The sequence below is a fragment of the Gracilinanus agilis genome, chromosome 6 (assembly GCF_016433145.1).
Source record: "Gracilinanus agilis isolate LMUSP501 chromosome 6, AgileGrace, whole genome shotgun sequence".
Taxonomy (NCBI): Eukaryota; Metazoa; Chordata; class Mammalia; order Didelphimorphia; family Didelphidae; genus Gracilinanus; species Gracilinanus agilis.
In genome coordinates, this window is record NC_058135.1 from 178,456,982 (window position 1) to 178,477,286 (window position 20,305).

General features: G+C 39.4%; 1 protein-coding gene across 1 annotated transcript in view; it reads left to right on the forward strand.

Moving 5' to 3' along the window:
* The window catches only part of RELL1 (RELT like 1), a 65,351-nt gene that overhangs the window by 27,266 nt on the left and 17,780 nt on the right, over window positions 1-20,305 (forward strand). The window contains exons 2-6 of the mRNA XM_044682368.1: window positions 161-364; window positions 5,055-5,126; window positions 12,888-12,945; window positions 14,682-14,918; window positions 19,280-19,418. Of these exons, the coding sequence (XP_044538303.1) occupies window positions 161-364; window positions 5,055-5,126; window positions 12,888-12,945; window positions 14,682-14,918; window positions 19,280-19,415 (707 nt within the window). The 3' untranslated portion in view covers window positions 19,416-19,418. The remainder of the gene's footprint in view (window positions 1-160; window positions 365-5,054; window positions 5,127-12,887; window positions 12,946-14,681; window positions 14,919-19,279; window positions 19,419-20,305) is intronic.

Consider the following 20,305-nt stretch of genomic DNA (forward strand, 5'->3'; position numbering starts at 1 on the left):
ATATTTTTTGGCCAGCATATGCACACTGTAGTCCACTTAAAACCTTCCAGTCATTTCCACACCACCTACTTTCTAACTATTATCTTTGCAAGGTTAATTTTTTTAGACAGCTCAGATTCAGGACTTCATGTTTATTCCTATTCTACGTTATCTTTTTTAGCTTCATCCAGTGGAGGGACAACTCCATCTCCTACGAACAATGCTGGGACTAGACACCCAGAATATGTTGCCATTGGACTAGTTCCAGTTTTCTTCATCATGGGACTTCTGGGAGTCTTTATCTGCCATCTGCTTAAGAAGAAGGGATATCGTTGTACAACAGAAGCTGAACAAGAAGTTGAGGAGGAAAAAGCTGAAAAGATAGGTAAATGCCTCTGATTTTAAAAAAGGGGGACCCCTCTTCCCCCAAAGCTGACCAACCATAAACTCTGAATACTTGGTTATTTTCTTATTTTTAGAGGGTCAAATGAAATCTGCCTCTGGAACCCTCCACCCCATTGTTTCTAACTCTGCCACCTGAAACCAAGGAGAACAAGTCTCATTTTTCTTCCTTGTGAAAGCTGTAAATTTTTGAAGTTGTTAGATCCCTTCTGTGTCTTTTCTTCTCCAGACTGAACATCCCCAGTTCTTTCAATCAATACTCATAAGGCATGGTTTTGATTTCCCATTCTTTTTATCTCATTACAAAGATAACTTTAGGCCAGGACTAGTTAGAACAGTTCTTAATCTTTTTTTTGTGTGTGTGTGTCATGGGGTTGTTGTTGTGTAGATATTTCAATTGTGTCTGATTCTTCATGATGCCATTGAGGGGATAAGTTGAAAAAAACCAACAGAGAGAAGGCACTAGAATTAAGGGGGATCAAGAAAGGCTTCTTTTAAAGGTGAAAGTTTTATTGTTGTCATTCCTTTTTCAGCCATGTCTGACTCTTTATGACCTCCATTCAGGGTTTTTTTGGCAAAGATATTGGAGTAGTTTGCCATTTTATAGCTCATTTTATAGATGAGGAAACTGAGGAAAATGTGGTTAAGTGATTTGCCCAGGGTCACGTAGTCAGTAAGTGTTAGAGGTGAGATTTGAACTCAGAAAGAAAGATGGGTCTTCCTGACTCTAGGTCTGAGCTATCCACTGCACCACCTACATGCCCTAATGTTTTTTAAATACTTAGGATAAAATACATTAGGATAACAAAGGAAATCCACTTATATTGAAATACAGTTTTCAAAATATTTTAAAAATGAACAAAAAACAAGTTCACTGACCTCAGGTTAAGAACTCTGATTTAGAGACTTAGGTTATTGGAAAAAACAAGGCCATTCTTTCTTATTTACTGCATGTGAGTTATCATGTCTGTATTATCCCATGGCAGAAATATTGTACTTTTAAAATTTTTTCTCACCTTCTGTCTTAGGATCAGTTCAAGGACAAGGTAGTCAGGATTAACTGACTTGCAAAAGGTCACATAGTGAGGCCAGATTTGAACCCAGATCCTCCTGACTCCGGGCTTGGCACCCTATTCACTGTGCTACCTTGTTTCCCCAATATTGTACTCTTAATGAACAAATCAAGCATTAGTAAATTAGGAATAGTAAAAGGATCGAGGATGATGGCAATAAGTCCCAAATCCATTGTTGCCTTTTTTATTTTGTTATGAAATGATCTCAATTACAGATTCTTTTTTTTTAAACCCTTACCTTCATCTTAGACTCGATACTATCAGTTCCAATGCAGAAGAGCAGTAAGGGATAAGTAATTGGGTTTTAAGTGACTTTTCCAGGGTCACATGGCTAAAGAAATGTCTGAGACCAAATTTGAACCCAGGACCTCCCCTCTCTAGGCCTGGCTCTCTCTATTCACTGAACCACCAAACCACCTAGCTGTTCCTCAATGATAGATTCTTATAAATCAATGAACCTGAATATAAGTTTTTACACTTTTTTGTATAGAAGATAAGATTGTGAAATACTACCAACCAGTGTGGGGTTGATACATACACAGAAATCTGAGGAATGAATAACCATTTCAAGGTCTTTTTTTTCCCCCTTCTCTTCTTTATTTAGCAGAAAGACTTTAGGGAAAAACTTATCTTTCCCCAGTTCAAAATTGGTATTGAAATTTGACTTTGAGGATTAGACAGTCAGCCCTTTTTCATGAGACTTGTAGCCCTGCAGTGCTGTTTTGGCAGAAAGGGGCCCTTTAGAAGAGGTTATGGACGAGCCAGTCATCCTGAGGGGAGAGTCTTGCTCGTCCCTGGTCAGCAGACTGAGTTGTTGTTTTTTTCCCCACCCCCACTGCCCTTACAAGGCTCATAAAGAACCCTCATTGCATAATGAGTCATATGAAAACTTGTGAGGAAACTTAGAAGGAAACCTCAGACAGTGTTTGTAAACAGAGAACTCTGTTTCCTCTTAGTGAGCGTCTCCTCTACGGCTTGGCCCTGTCGGGCTTTCTCTTTGCTGAAGTCTACTTTCCATGGAGCCCAGTTTGTACATTTCCAGAAGGAAGACAGCAAATGCACTCATTCATTCTTGGCAGATCTCAAGTAGCATTTGGAGGGCTCTGGGATGCTGTCATTTGTTACGTGATTCACAGAAACAAATAAGTCCGAGCAATTTAGAGGAAAAAGGGGCTTTTATTTTTCAAAGATGGAGCAAATCCACCTGCTAGCTGCCACTTTCCCCTATGATGGCCTCATAGTTTTGAAAAGAATTCAATTCAGGTTTCCCAATATAGCTTTTGAAAATGGACAGATACATTTTAGAAGAACATAGGAAACATGGTGGCCAAATGGAAATTATAGCCATTTGGACAGTTGTGTAATGCTTTCAAATGGCTCCAAGAGTTTTTTGAGAACATACTAGTACAGAAATGATTGTTGTCCAATTAGAAAACAAAAGACTAACATTTGAATTGGAATAGTAAGCCAGGAGATTATTTAATTAGCTTCCTTCCTTTCTTTTCCCTCAAATACAATGTGGAAATGGGGAGAATGATGTAACAACAACCAAAAAAAAGGTTAATGCTTGGAATAAATGCATGAAAGTATTTTTTCTTCTTAACCCATATCTTCGGTCTTAAAATCGTGACTAAGTATTGGTTCCAAGGCAGAAGAAAGGTAAGGGCTAGGCAGTTGGGATTAGGTGATTTGCTCATACTCATGCAGCTAGGAAACTCCTGAGGTCAGATTTGAATCCGGGAACTCTTGTTTCCAGGCCTGGCTCTCTATAAATTCAACCACTTAACTGCCCCATAAAAATATTGTTTTGAAAAGCCTCTGGGAGATTTTGCAGTCAGTCAGTCAATCTGTAAACATTTAGTATTTAGCACTAGGGTAACAAAGATAGGTAAGAGAGTGTGTGCTCTCAAGGAACTCCCAGTCCAATAATAATGGAGTGACAATATGTAAAGAAACTAAACAGGTTGTGCCATATGATTGTTGATGGAATTTTACTGCTCTGTAAGAAATGATGAGTGGGCAGTAGCAAGGTGGCTCAGTGGATAGAGAAACCTGGAGACAGACAGTCCTGGGATCAAATCTGGCCTCAGACATTTCCTAGCTGTGTGACTCTGGGTAAGTCTGTACCACTCGTCTGACTTGGAACCAATACATCATCTTGATTCTAAGAGGGAATATAAGGATTTAAAAAAAAATAAAAGAAATGACAAGCAGGTTAATTTTAGAAAATCATGGAAAGACCTACATGAAATTAGGAAGAATGAAATAAGCAGAACTGAGAAAACACTATATATAACAACCGAAATTTTAATCTGAAGAATGACTTAAGTATGTCCACCTCTAGAGAAAGAACTGATAAGTAGAAATAAACAAGATGTAGTTTTATATGTACATGTCTTTTTGTCACATGACAAAAAGAGGGAGTGGCAGAGGGAGTTACCTGGGCATTTTAATGTAACAAACAATTTTTTAAAATTTATGTATAAAAAAGCTGTATAGTGAATGAGTTGGAAATGGTCAACAGAGACAAGGCACTAGAATTAAGGGGGATCAGGAAGGGCTTCTTGTAAAAAGTGGGATTTTTTTTGTTGTTGTTCATTTTTCAGTTTTTTTCCAGTCCTTCGTGACTCATCTAGGGTTTTCTTGTCAAAGATACTGGAGTGGTTTGCCATTTTCTTCTCCAGCTCATTTTATAGGTGAAGGAACTGAGGCAAATAGGGTGGGACGAGTTGCCCAGGGTCACACAACTAGTAAATGTCTGAGCCAAAAATTGAACTGAAGAAGTAAAGGTAAAATCTTAAGGCTTTGGAAACGGATAGGATATAGAAAAGTGAGAGAGAATGAAGAGTTGAGGATGACACTTAGGTTTTGAGCCTGGGTGATTGGAAGCTAAGTGGTACATCGGTTAGAGCACCCTGCTTGTAGTCTGGAAGACCTGAGGTCAAATCCAGCCTCAGACACTTGCTGCATGACCCTGGGCAAGTTACTTAATCCATTTGCCTCAGTTTCCTCATCTGTAAAATGAAGATAACAATAGCATCTAATTCCTAGGGTAATTGTGAGAAGCAAATGAGATAATAATCTTAACATGCTCAGCACAGTGCTTGGCACATATTTAAGTGCTACATAAATGTTGTTTTTTTATTATTATTCCTGGTAGATGGTGATAGCCTCAATATTAATAGGGAAGTTAGGAAGAAGGGATGATTTGGGTGAAAAAGTAACAAATTCAGTTTTGGACATGTTGAGTTTAAGGTGTCTATGGGACATTTAGTTCAAGACATCAAATAGGAAGTTATAAGTGCAAGACTTTTTAAGATGGCACATTTTAAAATATGGAGAAGCAGTTAAGGAGAAATTCAGGAACAAATATTGCTAATAGTTCTATTTTATTTTATTATAGGATATTACTGAGGAAGTATTTGAATATTGCATTCCTGATAAATCCAAGACTTCAATTTGGGAAATTTAGGGTCTCTCACCACTTTCTTTGTCCTTTGGGCACCCCCTGGATTCTCTTTGGTGGGTGAAATATTCCTCAATTTAAGACCGAATATTTAGTTGTGATTTGCTAAAATGTTGTCTCCTTTTTTCTTTCAGAATTGAATGACAGCATCAATGAAAATAGTGATACCGTTGGACAGATTGTCCATTACATCATGAAAAATGAAGGTATGGTAATCTTAATAATTTAATAATAAATATGCTAATGGTATTTAAAACTTCTGGTAGCTTACAAAAATCCATTCTTTTTTTAAACTCTTAGGGTCTGTCTTAGACTCAATACAATTGGTTCCAAGGCAGAAGAGCAGTAAAGGCTAGGCAATTCAGGTTAAGTGACTTTCCCAGGGTCACAGAGCTGGGAAGTATCCGGGGCTACATTTGAACACAGGACCTCCCAGCTTTAGGCCTGGCTCTCTAGCCACTAAGCCACCTACCTCTCCTCCAGAGCACATTTTCAATAAGGGATAAACTTGTGCACAGCTCTGGTATGTTTAATACCATTTGAGTTAGCTATTGAACAAGTAGCCTTTTTTGCTAATACAACAACACTTCATTTCACTGACTCAACAAGGGAGTGAGCCATTTTATATAAATGGGTATTTCAGATAATTTTGTCTTCCATTTGTCAGTACCAAAAGTTCTGGGGGAAAAAAATGTAAGCCTTTTGGATTGAACTCTTCCTAAATGGTTTTCCCCTTTCCCTACTTTTTAGAGTAACAGCTTATAGTAAAACATGGTTACTAAACAATAATTTCTAGACTAGAATAAAAAAGCATATAGAGCTAAAATGCTTCTTCCAACACTGCCATTGTTATTATTTTATTTGAGAGGCAGTGTTGTGTATAGTGGAAGGACTTTCAGGCATGAGTCTATAATAATAATAATAATAATAACAATAATAATAGTGTCTAGTGATCATGATTATAAAGCTGTGGGATTCTCACATTAACCTGCTGTGTAGGTAAGACACTTTTTCTTCTTCACATTTTATAGATTGGAACTCTGAGGCTCAGAGAAATTAACTTGCCCCAAATGATATCAGTTAATCAATATTAAGTGCCTACTATGTGCCAGACACTCTGATAGGTGTTGGGAATACAAAGGTAAAAGTGAAACTGACCCTGCTGTGTACCCATTGAGTGGTGACACTGATTTTGGGTATCTGATTTCAAGTTTAATGTTCTTTCTACTAAAACAGGCCAACAGGCTCTCTCTGCCTTGACTATCACATCCAAGTCCTAACTTACCTGATTTCTTGCTCTCACTTCTTATGGACTTTGCTGGATTGTTGTTAGTCGATATCCTTCCCTTCTTTCATTCTTACTGACTTCTTCCAATTCCCTATGTGCCAAGGAACCACATAAGTAGGCTTATGGGAATCGTCTCTAAAATCAAGGTGACTGAGCCCAGAGTAAAGGCCAGGGGATATTTCCTGTGTGTAAAATGCATGAGATTCATTGCATGGACTTCTGGGCAGTAGGTAAGAACTCTGGGCAAATGGGATATTGAGGCATCCTTCAATACGGATGTCCAAATATTTTTGCATTTATACATCGTGGCGTGCAAATGTGCCAGGTTGCATAGATGAGGCAAGATAAGGAGAAATTTCTGGAGTGAATAGCAACAGAAAGGAGTCCTTTCCACCTCATTGTAACTTTCATTTATGGAGTACTTTGGTTTTCACAACCCTTTGCTGACCACAAAGTTAGTGAAGTAGAGAGGAGGACGAGTCCTCTTTTTAGAGACGAGAAAACTAAGGCTGGGAAAGTGAAATGTTTTATCTCCAGACACAGAAGTAGGTGGTGGTAGAGCCAGACCTTGAATCCAGGTTATAGGATTTAGAACCAGAAGGAACCTTAGAGGTCTAGTCCAAGGAGACTTCAAAGCCAAGAGAATTTAACAACTTGCCCAAACTCACCTAGGGAGTCAGTAGTAAGGCCGAGTTTTAAATTGAGCTTTCAGAAAATAATCTAAATAAAAAATAAAAAAAATAAAAGATCACTCTACTGCAAATGTGAATAACATGGAAATAGGTTTTGAACAATGATACATGTATAACCTGGTAGAATTGCTTGTCAGCTGGGAGGGGGGATGGTGAGGAAGAGAAAGGGAGGGGAAATGATGAATCATATAACCATGGGAAAATATTCTAAATAAAAAATTAAAAAATTAAGTAAAAATTGAATTCTTGGGGCAGTTAGGTAGAACAGTGGATAGAATGTCAGACCTGGAGTTGGGAAGACTTAGGTTTAAATGTCGTCTCAGACACTTCCTAGCTATGTGACCCTGGATAAATCATTTAACCTTTTAGTCTCAGTTTCTTCTTCTGAAAAGTGGGGCTAATCATTGTACTACTCCACAGAGTTGTGAGGATCGAATGAAATAATGTATGCAAAGCACTTTGCAAACCTTAAAGTGCCATTTAAATACTAGTTATTATTATTCTAGTAGGAGAGTCATCATTAATGAATTTTAGCTCAGGGTTTTGTTCTTGGTGACTTTCATATTGTACTTGTGGCCTGTTTCTTTTTTAGGGTCAATAAACTTAGTCTTATACCTCTCATGGAGGTGCTTGTAGTAGTTGTTTCCACTGCCTTCCTCCCTATAATCCCCCATTTGTAATGATGACTTTATGTAATTCTTTCCTACATCTCGCTTTCCTACCCATACTCCCCACCTCCAGAGAAGATGCTGTGCTCTCTTCACCATTAGATTTATTTTCTGTTTGAAAATTGTCTTCTTGTTTCTCCTCTGATCATTATTCATTTAAAAAAAAAAAAACCCAAAACCCTTAACTTCTGCCTTAGAATCAATACTGAGTATTAGTTCCTAGGCAGGAGAGCGGTCAGGGCTAGGCAATGGGGGTTAAGTGACTTGCCCAGGGTCACACAGCTAGGAAATGTCTGAGGTCAGATTTGAACCCAGGACCTCCCATCCCTGGGATTGGCTCTCCATCCACTGAGCTGCCCAGCTGCCCCCTTTAAGTCCCAACTAAAATCCCATCTTAGGTAAGAAGCCATTCCCATCCCTTCTAAATTATAGTGCCTTTCATCTCTTATTTGCTGTTTTTTTCAGTATGTGGCTTGTTTTATACAAGTATAAATGTACTTGTTTGCTTGTTGTCTACCTTATTAGACTGTGAATTCCTTGAAGGCAGGGATTATCTTTTGCTTCTTTTTATATCACCAGCCTAACACAGTGCCTGGCACGTAGTAGCTCCTTGACAAATGTTGATTGCCCGACTGCCTGACCTACAAAGTACCAGGTACTCTGGTAGACTCTGGGGATATAATTATGAAGAAACAAGCCTGCTTTCTCTTCTGAAGCTTTACACTTTCTGAGTCAAAGCAACATCTGCTAATTAGGTAAATCATAACCCGCCATTTCTAGGTTCAACTTTCAAGCCAAGATCCTTAAGGATTTTATGGGAAAATATCTTATTTATCCCACAACCAACTCTACCAACATGATTCTTCTGCTAATATCAACTTTTTGTTGATATTAATCCTCGTTCTCTTCCCTGAAATCCTTTCTGAATCACTGGTGGAATGAAGGTGAAGTTTTAATACTATTGTACTTTTAATGACTTTCTTATTCATATATTAATCACATCCTGTGTGTTGCAATTCAATTTTGGTTTGTCTTGGTAAATACCTTTTATGGATAGGCTTTTATTAAGTGATCCCCAAATTATTATTCTTCTGTAATTCCTTGGGCTTTGACTAGATATAATACTACTTCCCTGTCCAATTATTATTTGAATTGTCACCTATGGTTCCCCTGTTAATTCTCTCTTCTGGTGGGGAGACCTCGAAATGGCTGCTGCTGTTGGATTTGGGTACTGCTAAAGGATTTGAAGGGTTAAATTTTTTGGGGCAGCAGTTTGAACAAAAGCCAGTATGCAGTTTATTAATTGTAAAACACTTAGTTTATTATTAGGAAATACAGATAGGAAGTAGGAAGCAGGAAAGTGAAAGTAATCTTAGATTATAACTACAGCCAAGATCCCAATTCTAACTAAATTTTTCTAGGAAACCCTACATCTATCTGTCTCGGAGGGCAGTATCTTCTGCTAGCCTAAAGCCCTCACCTATTCTTTCTATCTGATTCTTCTGTCTTTCTATTCTTTCTATCTGATAATAAAACCACTATCTATGTACCTTATCTACCCAAGTTAATTGATCATCAGTAAGGCTATTAAGGCCTAAATTCAGTTCTCTGTTTCCCACAAGAGAGATTGGAAGCAGCACACCCTCTCCCCAGGAGACCCAGAGACCACAGCCCTTTCCAAGGGTCTGAAACTTACAAACCACACTCAGCCAAACCCTTCTAACTGTCACCAACGACCAAGCGGCACAGCAAGGGGCCTCAAAAAAAACAAAAAAAAACCCCACCAAATTGCACAGCAGGGGGTCTTTGACTGAAAAATAGTATTGCTCTTTTTCCTCTTAAATATAAAAAAGGAGAAATTAATAAAAACTCTCTCAGGGACTTGAATTATCTACCAAGGTAGAAAGTGGAGATCCAAAAACTTGGTGGCAGATTCTGATGATTAATGATGGGAAAGGGGCTTTCTGGGCAGAATTTTTTTTTTTTTAATATTTTTAAACCCTTAACTTCTTAGGCAATGGGGGTCAAGTGACTTGCCCAGGGTCACACAGCTGGGAAGTGTCTGAGGCCAGATTTGAACCTAGGACCTCCTGTCTCTAGGCCTGGCTCTCAATCCACTGAGCTATCCAGGTGCCCCTTTCTGGGCAGAATTTAAATTTAATCTATGAATTTGAGAGGCCGTGTGGAATGGTGGTGGATAGAGGGTCAACCTTGGAACCCAGAAGGCCTGGCTTAGTTCTCATCCTGTATCTGACAGTGAATGTAAGACCCTGGGCAAGTTATTGAACCCCCTCCGGGCTCTAGACAAACGTTGTAGGACTGAGCTGCAGAGGTTTGGACGTTTCCTGTGCTAAATTAAAAACGCTAGTCTAGACCCTAAAGTAGACCATCCCATAGTATTTAGTTAGCCATCGAATGGTTCTTTCAGAAAGTCATGAAGATGATTACCTCTCATGATACAACTAGGGCTTCCATGACCCATGCAGACTTTGCTTAGATGTAGGGAGTGTTGCATCCCTGACCTTTTGAGAAGAAGATCAGGATTTCGCCTCTAACACAAATGATTTGGGAAAAATATCCACGGTTAGTTGCGGCCTTTCCCCATTCCCATATGGATTGTCGTGTTGTCCAGGAAAAATAGAGGGAAGTTGGGGGAGGGGAGCATTTTCCTGGTCATTCTCTCTCATTGAAGATTTTCTCTGGCCTCTAAATTCCATTCTTCCACGCATTTCCTGAATGCTTCAGTAAGCAAAGGATTAATGATTTAAAGGAAGTTTGTTTACTGATGATTAGATGATTAACAGCTATCTTCAAGTTCTTGTGGCTATGAAGGAAATACAACAAATAGGAAAGTGGAAGGAAATGAATTAGCATATTGTCTAAAGTATAATATCCATAGTGATAAATAAGGCATTTGATAAGTAGTGATCCATGTTCTTATGCTGAACTTTTCTCATCAAGGCTACCCATGATAGATTTGGCCAAAGCCTTGCTAACCGTGTTTTGGCATTCTCTTACTTTGCATAGAACAAGGCTTCTTCACCTTTTGTGTCTTATGGACCACTTAGGCAGTCTGTCCTTTCTTAGATTTTCAGTGAATAAAAATAAAATCCATAGGATTACAAAGAAAATAAATTATATTGAAATAATTATCAAAATACATTTCTAGGGGGCAGCTGGGTAGCTCAGTGGAGTGAGAGTCAGGCCTAGAGACAGAAGGTCCTAGGTTCAAATTTGGCCTCAGACACTTCCCAGCTGTGTGACTCTGGGCAAGTCACTTGACCCCCATTGCCCACCCTTACCAATCTTCCACCTATGAGACAATACACCGAAGTACAAGGGTTAAAAAACAAAAAAAATATATATATTTCTAAAATGTTCATGGACTCCAATTCAAATGCTTTAGTATAGAGGCTCTTGCCTGTAGGATTAAAAACAACAACAACAAACTCTTACCTTCTGTTTTAGAATCAAAATTAAGTAGTGGTTCCAAGGCAGAAGAGCAATAAGGGCTTGGCAATGGGGGTTAAGTGACTTGCCCAGGGGCACACAGCTAGGAAGTGTCTGAGGCCAGATTTGAACCCAGGACCTCCCAACTCTAGGCCTGGTTCTCAACCCACTGAGATACCCCCCCCCCCTTCCAGTTTTGCTGATATGCTCTGTCTATCATTTTTGGGCTTAGGATATGCTAAGTGGTAATAGGACTGTGAAAGAAAGAGGGTGCTGGTGCCGGCAGTTGTGGAGACCAGCCCAGATCTCTGCGGTCCAGAATCCAGAAGAGGTCTGTTGGCCTGCCTCCTAAGATTAATGGGATGGAAAACATCCCCAACTGCTGTTTCTCCCATGCTGATGAGAACAGTTAGGAGAGTGATTCTTCTTCCTCCCATTTCTAGAGTACTTTAAGGTTTACCTGATGCTTTCCTACATCCCTGTAAGGTAGAGTACTCCTTGCCATCTGTATGAACATCACCACAGTCCCAAAGAGTACTAGGAGGACTAGTAAAATCACTTCTAAGCAGGGCTGGCAAATAAATCCCATTGCTGATGTTTAGGTAGGAGATGCACATTTTTTATACTTTGCAGGCCTTGGCTAGAATTTGTTGTTCTTTTTCAGCCTTGTCCAACTCTTTATAACTCCATTTTTTTAATTGCCATTTCCTTTTCCAGCTTATTTTATAGATGAGGAAACTGAGGCAAGCAGGGTTAAGTGACCTGCCATGGGTCACATAGCCAGTCAATGCCAGAGGCCAGATCTGAACTCAGGTCTTCCTGACTCCAGGCCTGGCACTCTATCCCAATGTGCAACTAGCTGTTACTCCCCATCTCACCTTCCCCCAGCCTTTTGGTTTTGAGAAAGGGATGGGAGTAAGCATTTATATAGCATCTTATGTATGCCAGACCATGTGTTAAGCACTTTACAAAAATCATTTGCTTTTAGAAAAGGTGTTTTCCTTCTCCTTGGTATAAAGCTGTCCTTTGCTCCTCAGACACCATGAACAAGGTTGCTGAAGTCTTTCTTGAGTACATTAGTCATTACAAACAAGAAACAAAAGTGTCCTTCATGGCAATCCTTGTTCCTTGTCCTCAGCATCGAAGGATGTTATTTGGTGCATAAATTGCTAAAGTTGGTGCATGTGGCAAAGGACTAGCCCTTCTTTTTTTGTCCCCAGGGTATCTGTTGTGTTCTCATAAATTACTTATGAAAGTGGTTGGATTAAAAAAAATTTTTTTAAAGGTTAGGTAGAAATATTGAAATTCTTATATTATAATGAAATTTCCAGAAATATCCTTAATCTGTCATTATTTGGCAATCCCAGAAGCAGCATGGAATAGAATTCCCAGTTCTAACTGTGATTATTGGAAAATTCCCTTTGAAGCTCACTTTCCTCATTTGTAAGATGGAGATAATAATACCGTACAGGACTTCCCCTCCCCCAAGGAATTATATAAATCTTAATCACTGTATAACTGTGGGTTCAGTGGAAACTGATAGATGGCAGAGATCAATAGCAAGAAACTTGGTCATGTTTGAGAGCAGTGGGGAAGAGTATCAATTGAAACATTATTTTTGTGCCTAAAAGAGACAAATGTAGATGTGTTCTTATTTTTTAACTCAATGGGAAATTTATTTTTCTTTAGGTTTAATACTTTATGATTCTGATGTAAATTTTTAAAGATATCGTTGGAAGTCAGAGTTAATTTTTTCATCTGTATGACTAGGAGGTTGGACCAGGATACCTAAAATTCTTGTCTAGATTTAAAATTCTATAAGTATGCATTTCATACAGTTAAGTGTAATTACTATTTCTATTTTTGCAGCAAATGCTGATATTTTAAAGGCCATGGTGGCAGAAAACAGTGTATGTGATCCTGAAAGGTGAGACTTTTTTTCTTTAAAGGAAACTTTTTCATTTAATTGCTCAAATTTAATGTCCCAAAGTTTGCCACTTTTCTTTTGTAATGGTCTTTATCTTAAGTATTGTTTGTAGAGGGTGTAAAGGCAGTCATTGATGTATTTATTTAGAAAACATTTGTTTTATGTGAAGCAATGCTATAATAACATTCATTTTAGGCTAAGGCCTTTGATCATTATTATGTCTCTGAATAAATTAGTCTGGGGTAATTGAGCATAGCCTTTCTTTAAAAGTTAATATCTGCTAAAAATCTACATGAGGTGTTTGTACTATCATCTTTCCTAGAAAATGGATGTGGTGTTATAACATTAGCAAAATTAAAAAAAAAAAACAACAACCCTTACCTTCTGTCTTAGAATCAATACTATATATTAGTTCTAAGACAGAAAACTGATAAGGGGTTAAGTGACTTGCCCAGGGTCACATAGCTAGGAAGTGTCTAAGGCCAGATATGAACCTTGAACCTAGGACCTCCTGTCTGTAAACCTGGCTGTCAATCCACTGAGCTACCCAGGTACCCCCAACATTTTTTTTTTAAAGAAAATAGCACTTGAGATTCAAGTGGACAGTAAAGTTTAAAAATATAACTCGGGTAAAGGCCATATATAAACTTTTCTTGGGCTTAAACATCTAAAAAATAAATAAAGCCTTGGCCACTTTGCCATTCAACTTGTTTGTCACCATTGTGACTCTTCCTTCCCTAAAACTTAAGATAAATGTTATAACAGCTCTTGCTCTCCCAAATTTTCTATTCCTCTCTCCTGGTAAGATCTGCCTGGGAAGTGGCACCCTCAGTTGTTTGTGGAGGTTGACTCAATGCCAAGTAAACCTATAAAAAATGTGCCCACCAGTTTGGAATGATTCCCAATTCCTGCCATTAGTGGACCTTTTACTTTTGTTAAGGGAGATGGGAGGGGGATGACCAAGAGGCAGAATTTAAATGGGGTCAGTATGAATGACCTTTTCTCCCTTCTTGCTACACATTTATTGTTGCAGAACTGAATATCTAATTTCAAAACTACTTTTTCTCAACAAAAAGAAAAAGAAAAACAAAAAGAAACACATGTATAACCGAGATCGAATCGCTTGGCTGCTCTGGGAGAGGGGAGAGAAGGGAGGGAGGGAGACAAGTTCAATCATATAACTTTGTTACTATGTGTAATTGGTAAAAATAAATAAATGAAATAATAATAATAAAAAGAAAGAAATCCAGTACCTTTTTTTTTAAGGCACCAAAACTTAATTAGGCTTAATTTTAGCTAGCCACAAAGGCACACATTTTTAGGCTATCTCTGCTCAAGTTAAGGCAGGAACTCAGCAGTGAATGAGAAATAGTATCTTAGGGCTCTCTGCCAGGGAGTAGATTAAAAATTAAGAAAGAAACATTACCCTTCTGGTTCAAATAGAATGTTATCAATTGAGCCAATTGTTAATTTCCAGCTGATTTCATGATAAAATGTTGGATTCTGGGAGGGAGAAAAAGACTTGTGTTTTTTAGGGAAAGTGAAATGTGAACGAATTATCTTTTGTGATTAAAGAAAATTTACAAAGCCCGTTTATATATCACTGAGGAAGATATTTTTAAAAATTTGTTTGTAAATCTGCTCCCGAAATTGCTTTGGTTGAAGGTTTGTTCTTTTAAATGAACTGAGGTTTCCTTAAAGTAACTAACTGTCTCATTCGCTTCCTCCCCTACCAGCCCTTTGACTCCTAGTACTCCAGGCAGCCCTCCGGTGAGTCCTGGTCCCTTGTCACCGGGAGGCACTCCAGGGAAGCACATGTGTGGCCATCATCTCCATACTGTCGGAGGGGCGGTAGAAAGAGATGTGTGCCAACGCTGCAGACATAAACGGTGGCACTTCATAAAGCCAAGTAATAAAGCGAAAGAAGGAAGAAGTCGGCGCCAAGGAGAGGTGACAGTTCTTTCTGTTGGCAGGCAAGAACCATTTCCTTTATTATGCTTCTAATTTTGATCATTTGGAACTGGCTTGTACTTGCCGAATCTGGTCTATCTCTTCTTCATCCACACCATTTTCTTATCTGTGCTTTTGGGGAAATTTTCTTTTCTTATGTTCCAATCTTTTACAATAATGAAAAGCTCCCTGTTGGCAGTATATAGGCTGATAGAACGTGGCCCTGCAGGCCTCCTCCCATCTAGGGCAGGCTCGAGGCTGGGATTTCCTGATGGAGGATTTTAGAGTTTTACTAAAACATGTCACTCAACATTTTACAACTTCACACCGCCAGGCAATGTGAATCCGCTGCTTACTTTTCTATTCGGTAAGTGCAATTTCTGATGGTAAATGATAACTTGGCAGTGATGTTGGCCTCCTGGTAGGATTGTGAACGGAAAAGAGACAGACTTTTGAAGAGCATTTGTGGATTTTGTCGTTTCCTTACAATTCAGCAGCTGAGTTCAGCAAGAGACGGTAATGAAGGGTACCCTGAAATGGTGAGTCCATAACAGGATGTGCTCTGAAAGGCTTTTTCCCTCAAAGGCTTGATTTTTGAGAGAAGCGAAGCAGGTCAAGGTTTCTGTATGGATTTGATCACAAAAATGAGGGTGAACTAGATGGCCATTTATTTCCGGTCTAAACATTTCTGGTTCAAGGCGGTAGTAGGATTGAAATCTTTCCTATTTGTTGGCTTCAGTGTTCAAGATAAAAGTCAATTCATGACCCAAAAGACTCTGAATATCTGTCAGAAAGATGAAAGACTCGTTATCATTTAAACTGAACTAAAAATCTCAAACCCTCATGAAATAGAAAAAAGAAAGCACAAAAGCCCCCGGGACTTGGGAAGCCAGATCAGGGTCACTTTTGTACTTGTGAGTAACACCCTGGGTAGCACTCAGAAGCTCAGGAAGGCTTTAAAAGTGTTTAAAAATAATTCAAGGTGGGGAACATTCAAGCCTGGTTGGGGAAACAAATTCTGAGTGTCAAATATAAAATCCTTAAATTTCCTCCAGCTATGATTTGAAAAAAGTTTTATTGTAGAACTTGATGCCCTGCCAGGATAAGATACCGGCGCCTGTTGTGATAATATATGATATTACATGATGATTGTATCAGGTCTGAAAGGAAATGTCATTATCAGTGGGGAAATCATGGAAGAGACGGCGTTTGAGTTTATCCTTGAATGATGGGTAGAAATTCAGCTGATTGAAGTTGGGCAGGATGTCTGCATCCACAAGCCCAGATGTGAGATCGTAGCAGTTATCTTCAGGTACCACCCAACCAATTATACCGATTACCACCTATAATCAGGCGCTTCCCAGAGAAGCATTTAGGATGATGAGAGAAATGAGATTCCTACTGGGCTACCGCTTGCATTTCGCCACTCCTGTCCCCCTCCTGGTAAGGAGACAAAGTGAGCTAATTTGAATTGTGATTCAGGAGTCAGAAACAGGAAAATTAATTAGCCCCAAACTGATAGCAGAGAAGGGGACTACTACGATATTAAGGGGTTTGGTTATGTAAAATGGTACGATTTAAGTGTTCACCAGCTTTCGCTGGCTTGTGTGGACCTCTCTAGCTTTTCTGATGGATTTCTTTAGGAGATTTGTAAGCTCTATTTTTATTCCCCATATTTTGTTTCTTTCTGTGTATTATATTGGATAGTTTTAATATTAAGAGTGCCAACTGATTCCAAATTATTCATTAGATGTTTTTGGGGTGTGGATTCTGCCGTCATATCGGGGCTTTTATGCAGGAGCATATTCCTTTGGTTCTCTTCATTGCACTAGGTTTCCCTTTTTTCTGGCCCACAAAAGACAACTGGAGCTGTTTCAGAGGTGCAGCACACAGGAGCCAGCTTGTTTTGCTAAAAACATCTCAGTCGTGAAAATTTCAAAAGTGATAGAAACCTTTAGTTTTTGCAAAGAGAATGACTTTTCTTTTTTAATTATTATTTATTTATTAAAAAATGTTTTTTAAACCCCTGCCTTCCACCTTAGAATCAATACTGTGTGTTGGTTCCAAGACAGAAGACCAGTAAGAGATAGGCAATGGGGGTGAAGTGACTTGCCCAGGGTCACACAGTTAGGAAGTGTCTGAGGCCAGATTTGAACCTAGGACCACCTGTTTCTAAGCCTGGCTCTCAATCCACTGAGCTACCCAGCTCCACCCTCCCCCTTTTATTTAATTTTGACAACAACAACAAAATCCTAGGATCTAATAAAACATTAAGAAGAACTGAACATTTCCTCAAGTGCCCCGGCCCAGAGCTAGTCTTGTCTTGTTACTAGTGTCCGAGCTTTTAAAGTCTTTCTTGTAACGTTGAGGTGCTTGGTCATGGGCATTGTATCAACCACACACACAAAACAAATAATTTGACTCAGAGAAAATGGTTGTTTTTTTTCCTCATTTTCCTCATTCTTCCTCAAAGCCCTCTTCCATAGAGGTAATAATCTCACTTTGAATGGAGAGAATTCAGGACAAAAAATATTTTATAAACGTAGAAGTAAAATTAGTTTGGGAATAGGAAAAAGCTATTATGAAAGACCATGTGTGGCTTTAGATTATTGTATGTTATATTATAAAATGCCATATTTTATATAATTATATAATTATAAACCATATGCTATGCTAGAATTGTAATTACATGTTGGTGTAATATAACAGTATAATTTGATAGTCATTAATTTTATTAAGTACTTAAAATCCCTTCTTTATTTTTTGACATTTTTCCTTAATGAAAATTGACCTAATTGAATGCCTACCCCTCCATAATTAACACACACACACACACACACACACACACACACACACACACACACACCAGACTTTCATTAAAGTTAAGGATTGTATTCACAATGTTAATTCCACTTTCTTTTATTTTTTCAAACCCTTACCCTCTGTCCTAGTAACAGCTCTAAGATTGAAGGGCAAAGGCTAGGCAAATGGGGGTTAAGTGACTTGCCCAGGGTCACATAGCTAGGAAGTATTGGAGGTCAGATTTGAATACAGGTCCTCCTGATTCTAGACCCGGCTCTCTATCCATGGTGCCACCTAGCCCCTCCAAAACTGACTTTAATCCCATTTTTCAGACAGTCAATCTGGTAAAGGTTCTGTACGCCACCAGGGCACATGAGTCTAAACTCCTTACCCTTCACCTACATTCTGGAGAAGCTTATCTCAAGGTCAAGCTTTTGTCCTGTGGTTTGTTGTTGTTCAGTCATACCTGACCCTTCATGACCTCATTTGGGATTTTCTTGGCTTAGATTACCAGAGTGACTGGCTATTTCCTTCTCTGGCTCCTTTTACAGATGAGGAACTGAGGCAAATAGGGTGAAGTGACTTGCTCAGAGTCACACAGCCAGTAAGTGTCTGAGGCTGGATTTGAACTCGGGTCTTCCTGAATCTAGACCTGGTGCTTTATTCACTGCATCACCTAACTGCCCAGGAGCTTACCTTCTAATGAGGGAAGACAACTCATAAAAGGGAAGTCAAAGAGATGGGGTGGAAGAAGGGATCCCTGTAGGGCATGGTGGCAAGGGAGGGGGCAGAAGCACAGATAGGAGGAGGATGAAGGATGAAGGATGCTTGGCTTGAGTCTGTCCCCCAATTGGAGGCTCTTGCAAAGAATTGTCCGATGGAAGAAGGTGCCTGGCATGGCCGAGAGAGATATTTGGCCTGGCAGGGTGATGAGAAAGCTAAATCTCTGCAGTAAAATGTAGGATAAGGAGCACAAGAGGGAAGGGAACAAAGCCTGGGACGGGACCATTGGGTTGGGAATGCTTTATGGACACCATTGGTCTAGCAACACTTTATCACAGTCTGATGTGTGAATTCAATACTTAAAAAAAGTATAGTCAAATACAGTCTTGTTGTTTTTAAAAAACAAACACAACCCCTACATTCTGTCTTAGTATCAATTCTAAGACAAAAGAGCAACAAGGGAAAGTGACTTGCCCAGGGAGATACAATTAGGGAGTGTCTGAGGGTAGATTTGAACCCAGGTCCTCCTGATTCCAGGCCAGCCCTCCATCCACTGTGCTATCTGCCTGCCCCTTGTTGCCTTTTTAATAGAGCAGTGTTTTCAGTGGATTACACATTTTCTAGAACATACCCGAAGTATAATACAGACCCTGCAGGATTCAGGCTGGGATGTTTCCAGAAATGGAGGGAGCGGGTGAGTGAGAAAGCTTACCCTCTTCCCTTCTCTCCTTTTGGGTAATTTTCAACGGCTACCTTAACTTTTATCTTCTTTTGGATGCAATCTCTCATGTTTCTGAGTTATTTATACCCTTCGGTTTTAGGAAAACCAAACCAAACAGGGCTCTTCTTCTCCCCTCAGGTTTAGAGTTACAAAAGTGGAACACAAGGCTCATGCCAAGGAACGGAGAAGTCTCATGTCTGTGAGCGGCACAGAAAGTGTCAACGGCGAGGTGCCCGTTACCCCTGTGAAACGGGAACGAAGCGACACGGAATAGGCGGTAGGTCCGATCCCTGCTTCAGCCGGGGGCACGTGGGTGAAGTGTGTGGGACGCGGCCACGTGTGCTTTTTTGTTAGCACGCTTGCATTTATTTTGTATAAACTTATTTTTGTGCATGGTAGAGTAGAAGCTTCTTGTTGGCAGGGAATAGTTCATTTTTATCTTTTGTCCCTGGTGCCCAACTTAATAAATGCCAGTTGACTGCTTCTTTCAGAATCTTTGTGGCACTTGATTGTCACGTTTGGTGGGGAGGTACGAGAATGAATTATTAGTCCAATATTTAGTTGATGGCCATCGGCATGAACCAGTTCTGTGAAATCTATTAAGAAATCTCGTTAAAATGTTTTGGCAGGGAAATGTGGAAGCTTGGCTTTGATGGAGTGCCGCCGGACATGGTTGGTCAAGATGTCATTTGTCCTCAGCTTTCCTTCTTGCCAGCCAGTACATTTTTAGGAAAGGAGTTAGTGAATGTTCAGAGATGTCATTTAACTGAATTGGAAACAAGTAAAAACAGACAAAAAGGGAACTGACCAATTCTTGGTGTAGCAATAGAGCCATATTTCAATATACATGTTCTCATGAGGTGGAAAAGCCTGGACATTGATGATTTGATTCAGCTCATTATTACTTGTGATGCAAAGATAAAAACAAGACAGTCCCTCTCTTCAGGGACCCTGCATTCCACTGGCGGTAAGATGGAGACAAACAACAGGATACCCAAATAAATATAGAGGAGGCCGAGAGGCCACGGAGAACTGGAGTGGCAGCATTTTTTTTTAAAACAACTTTCTGCCTGCTTTGTCTCACATTAATTTTAATCCATCGTATTATATGCAGTATTTGGGCATTTCACTGTGGAACCAGTCTGTTCCTAAGATGGTTTTAAT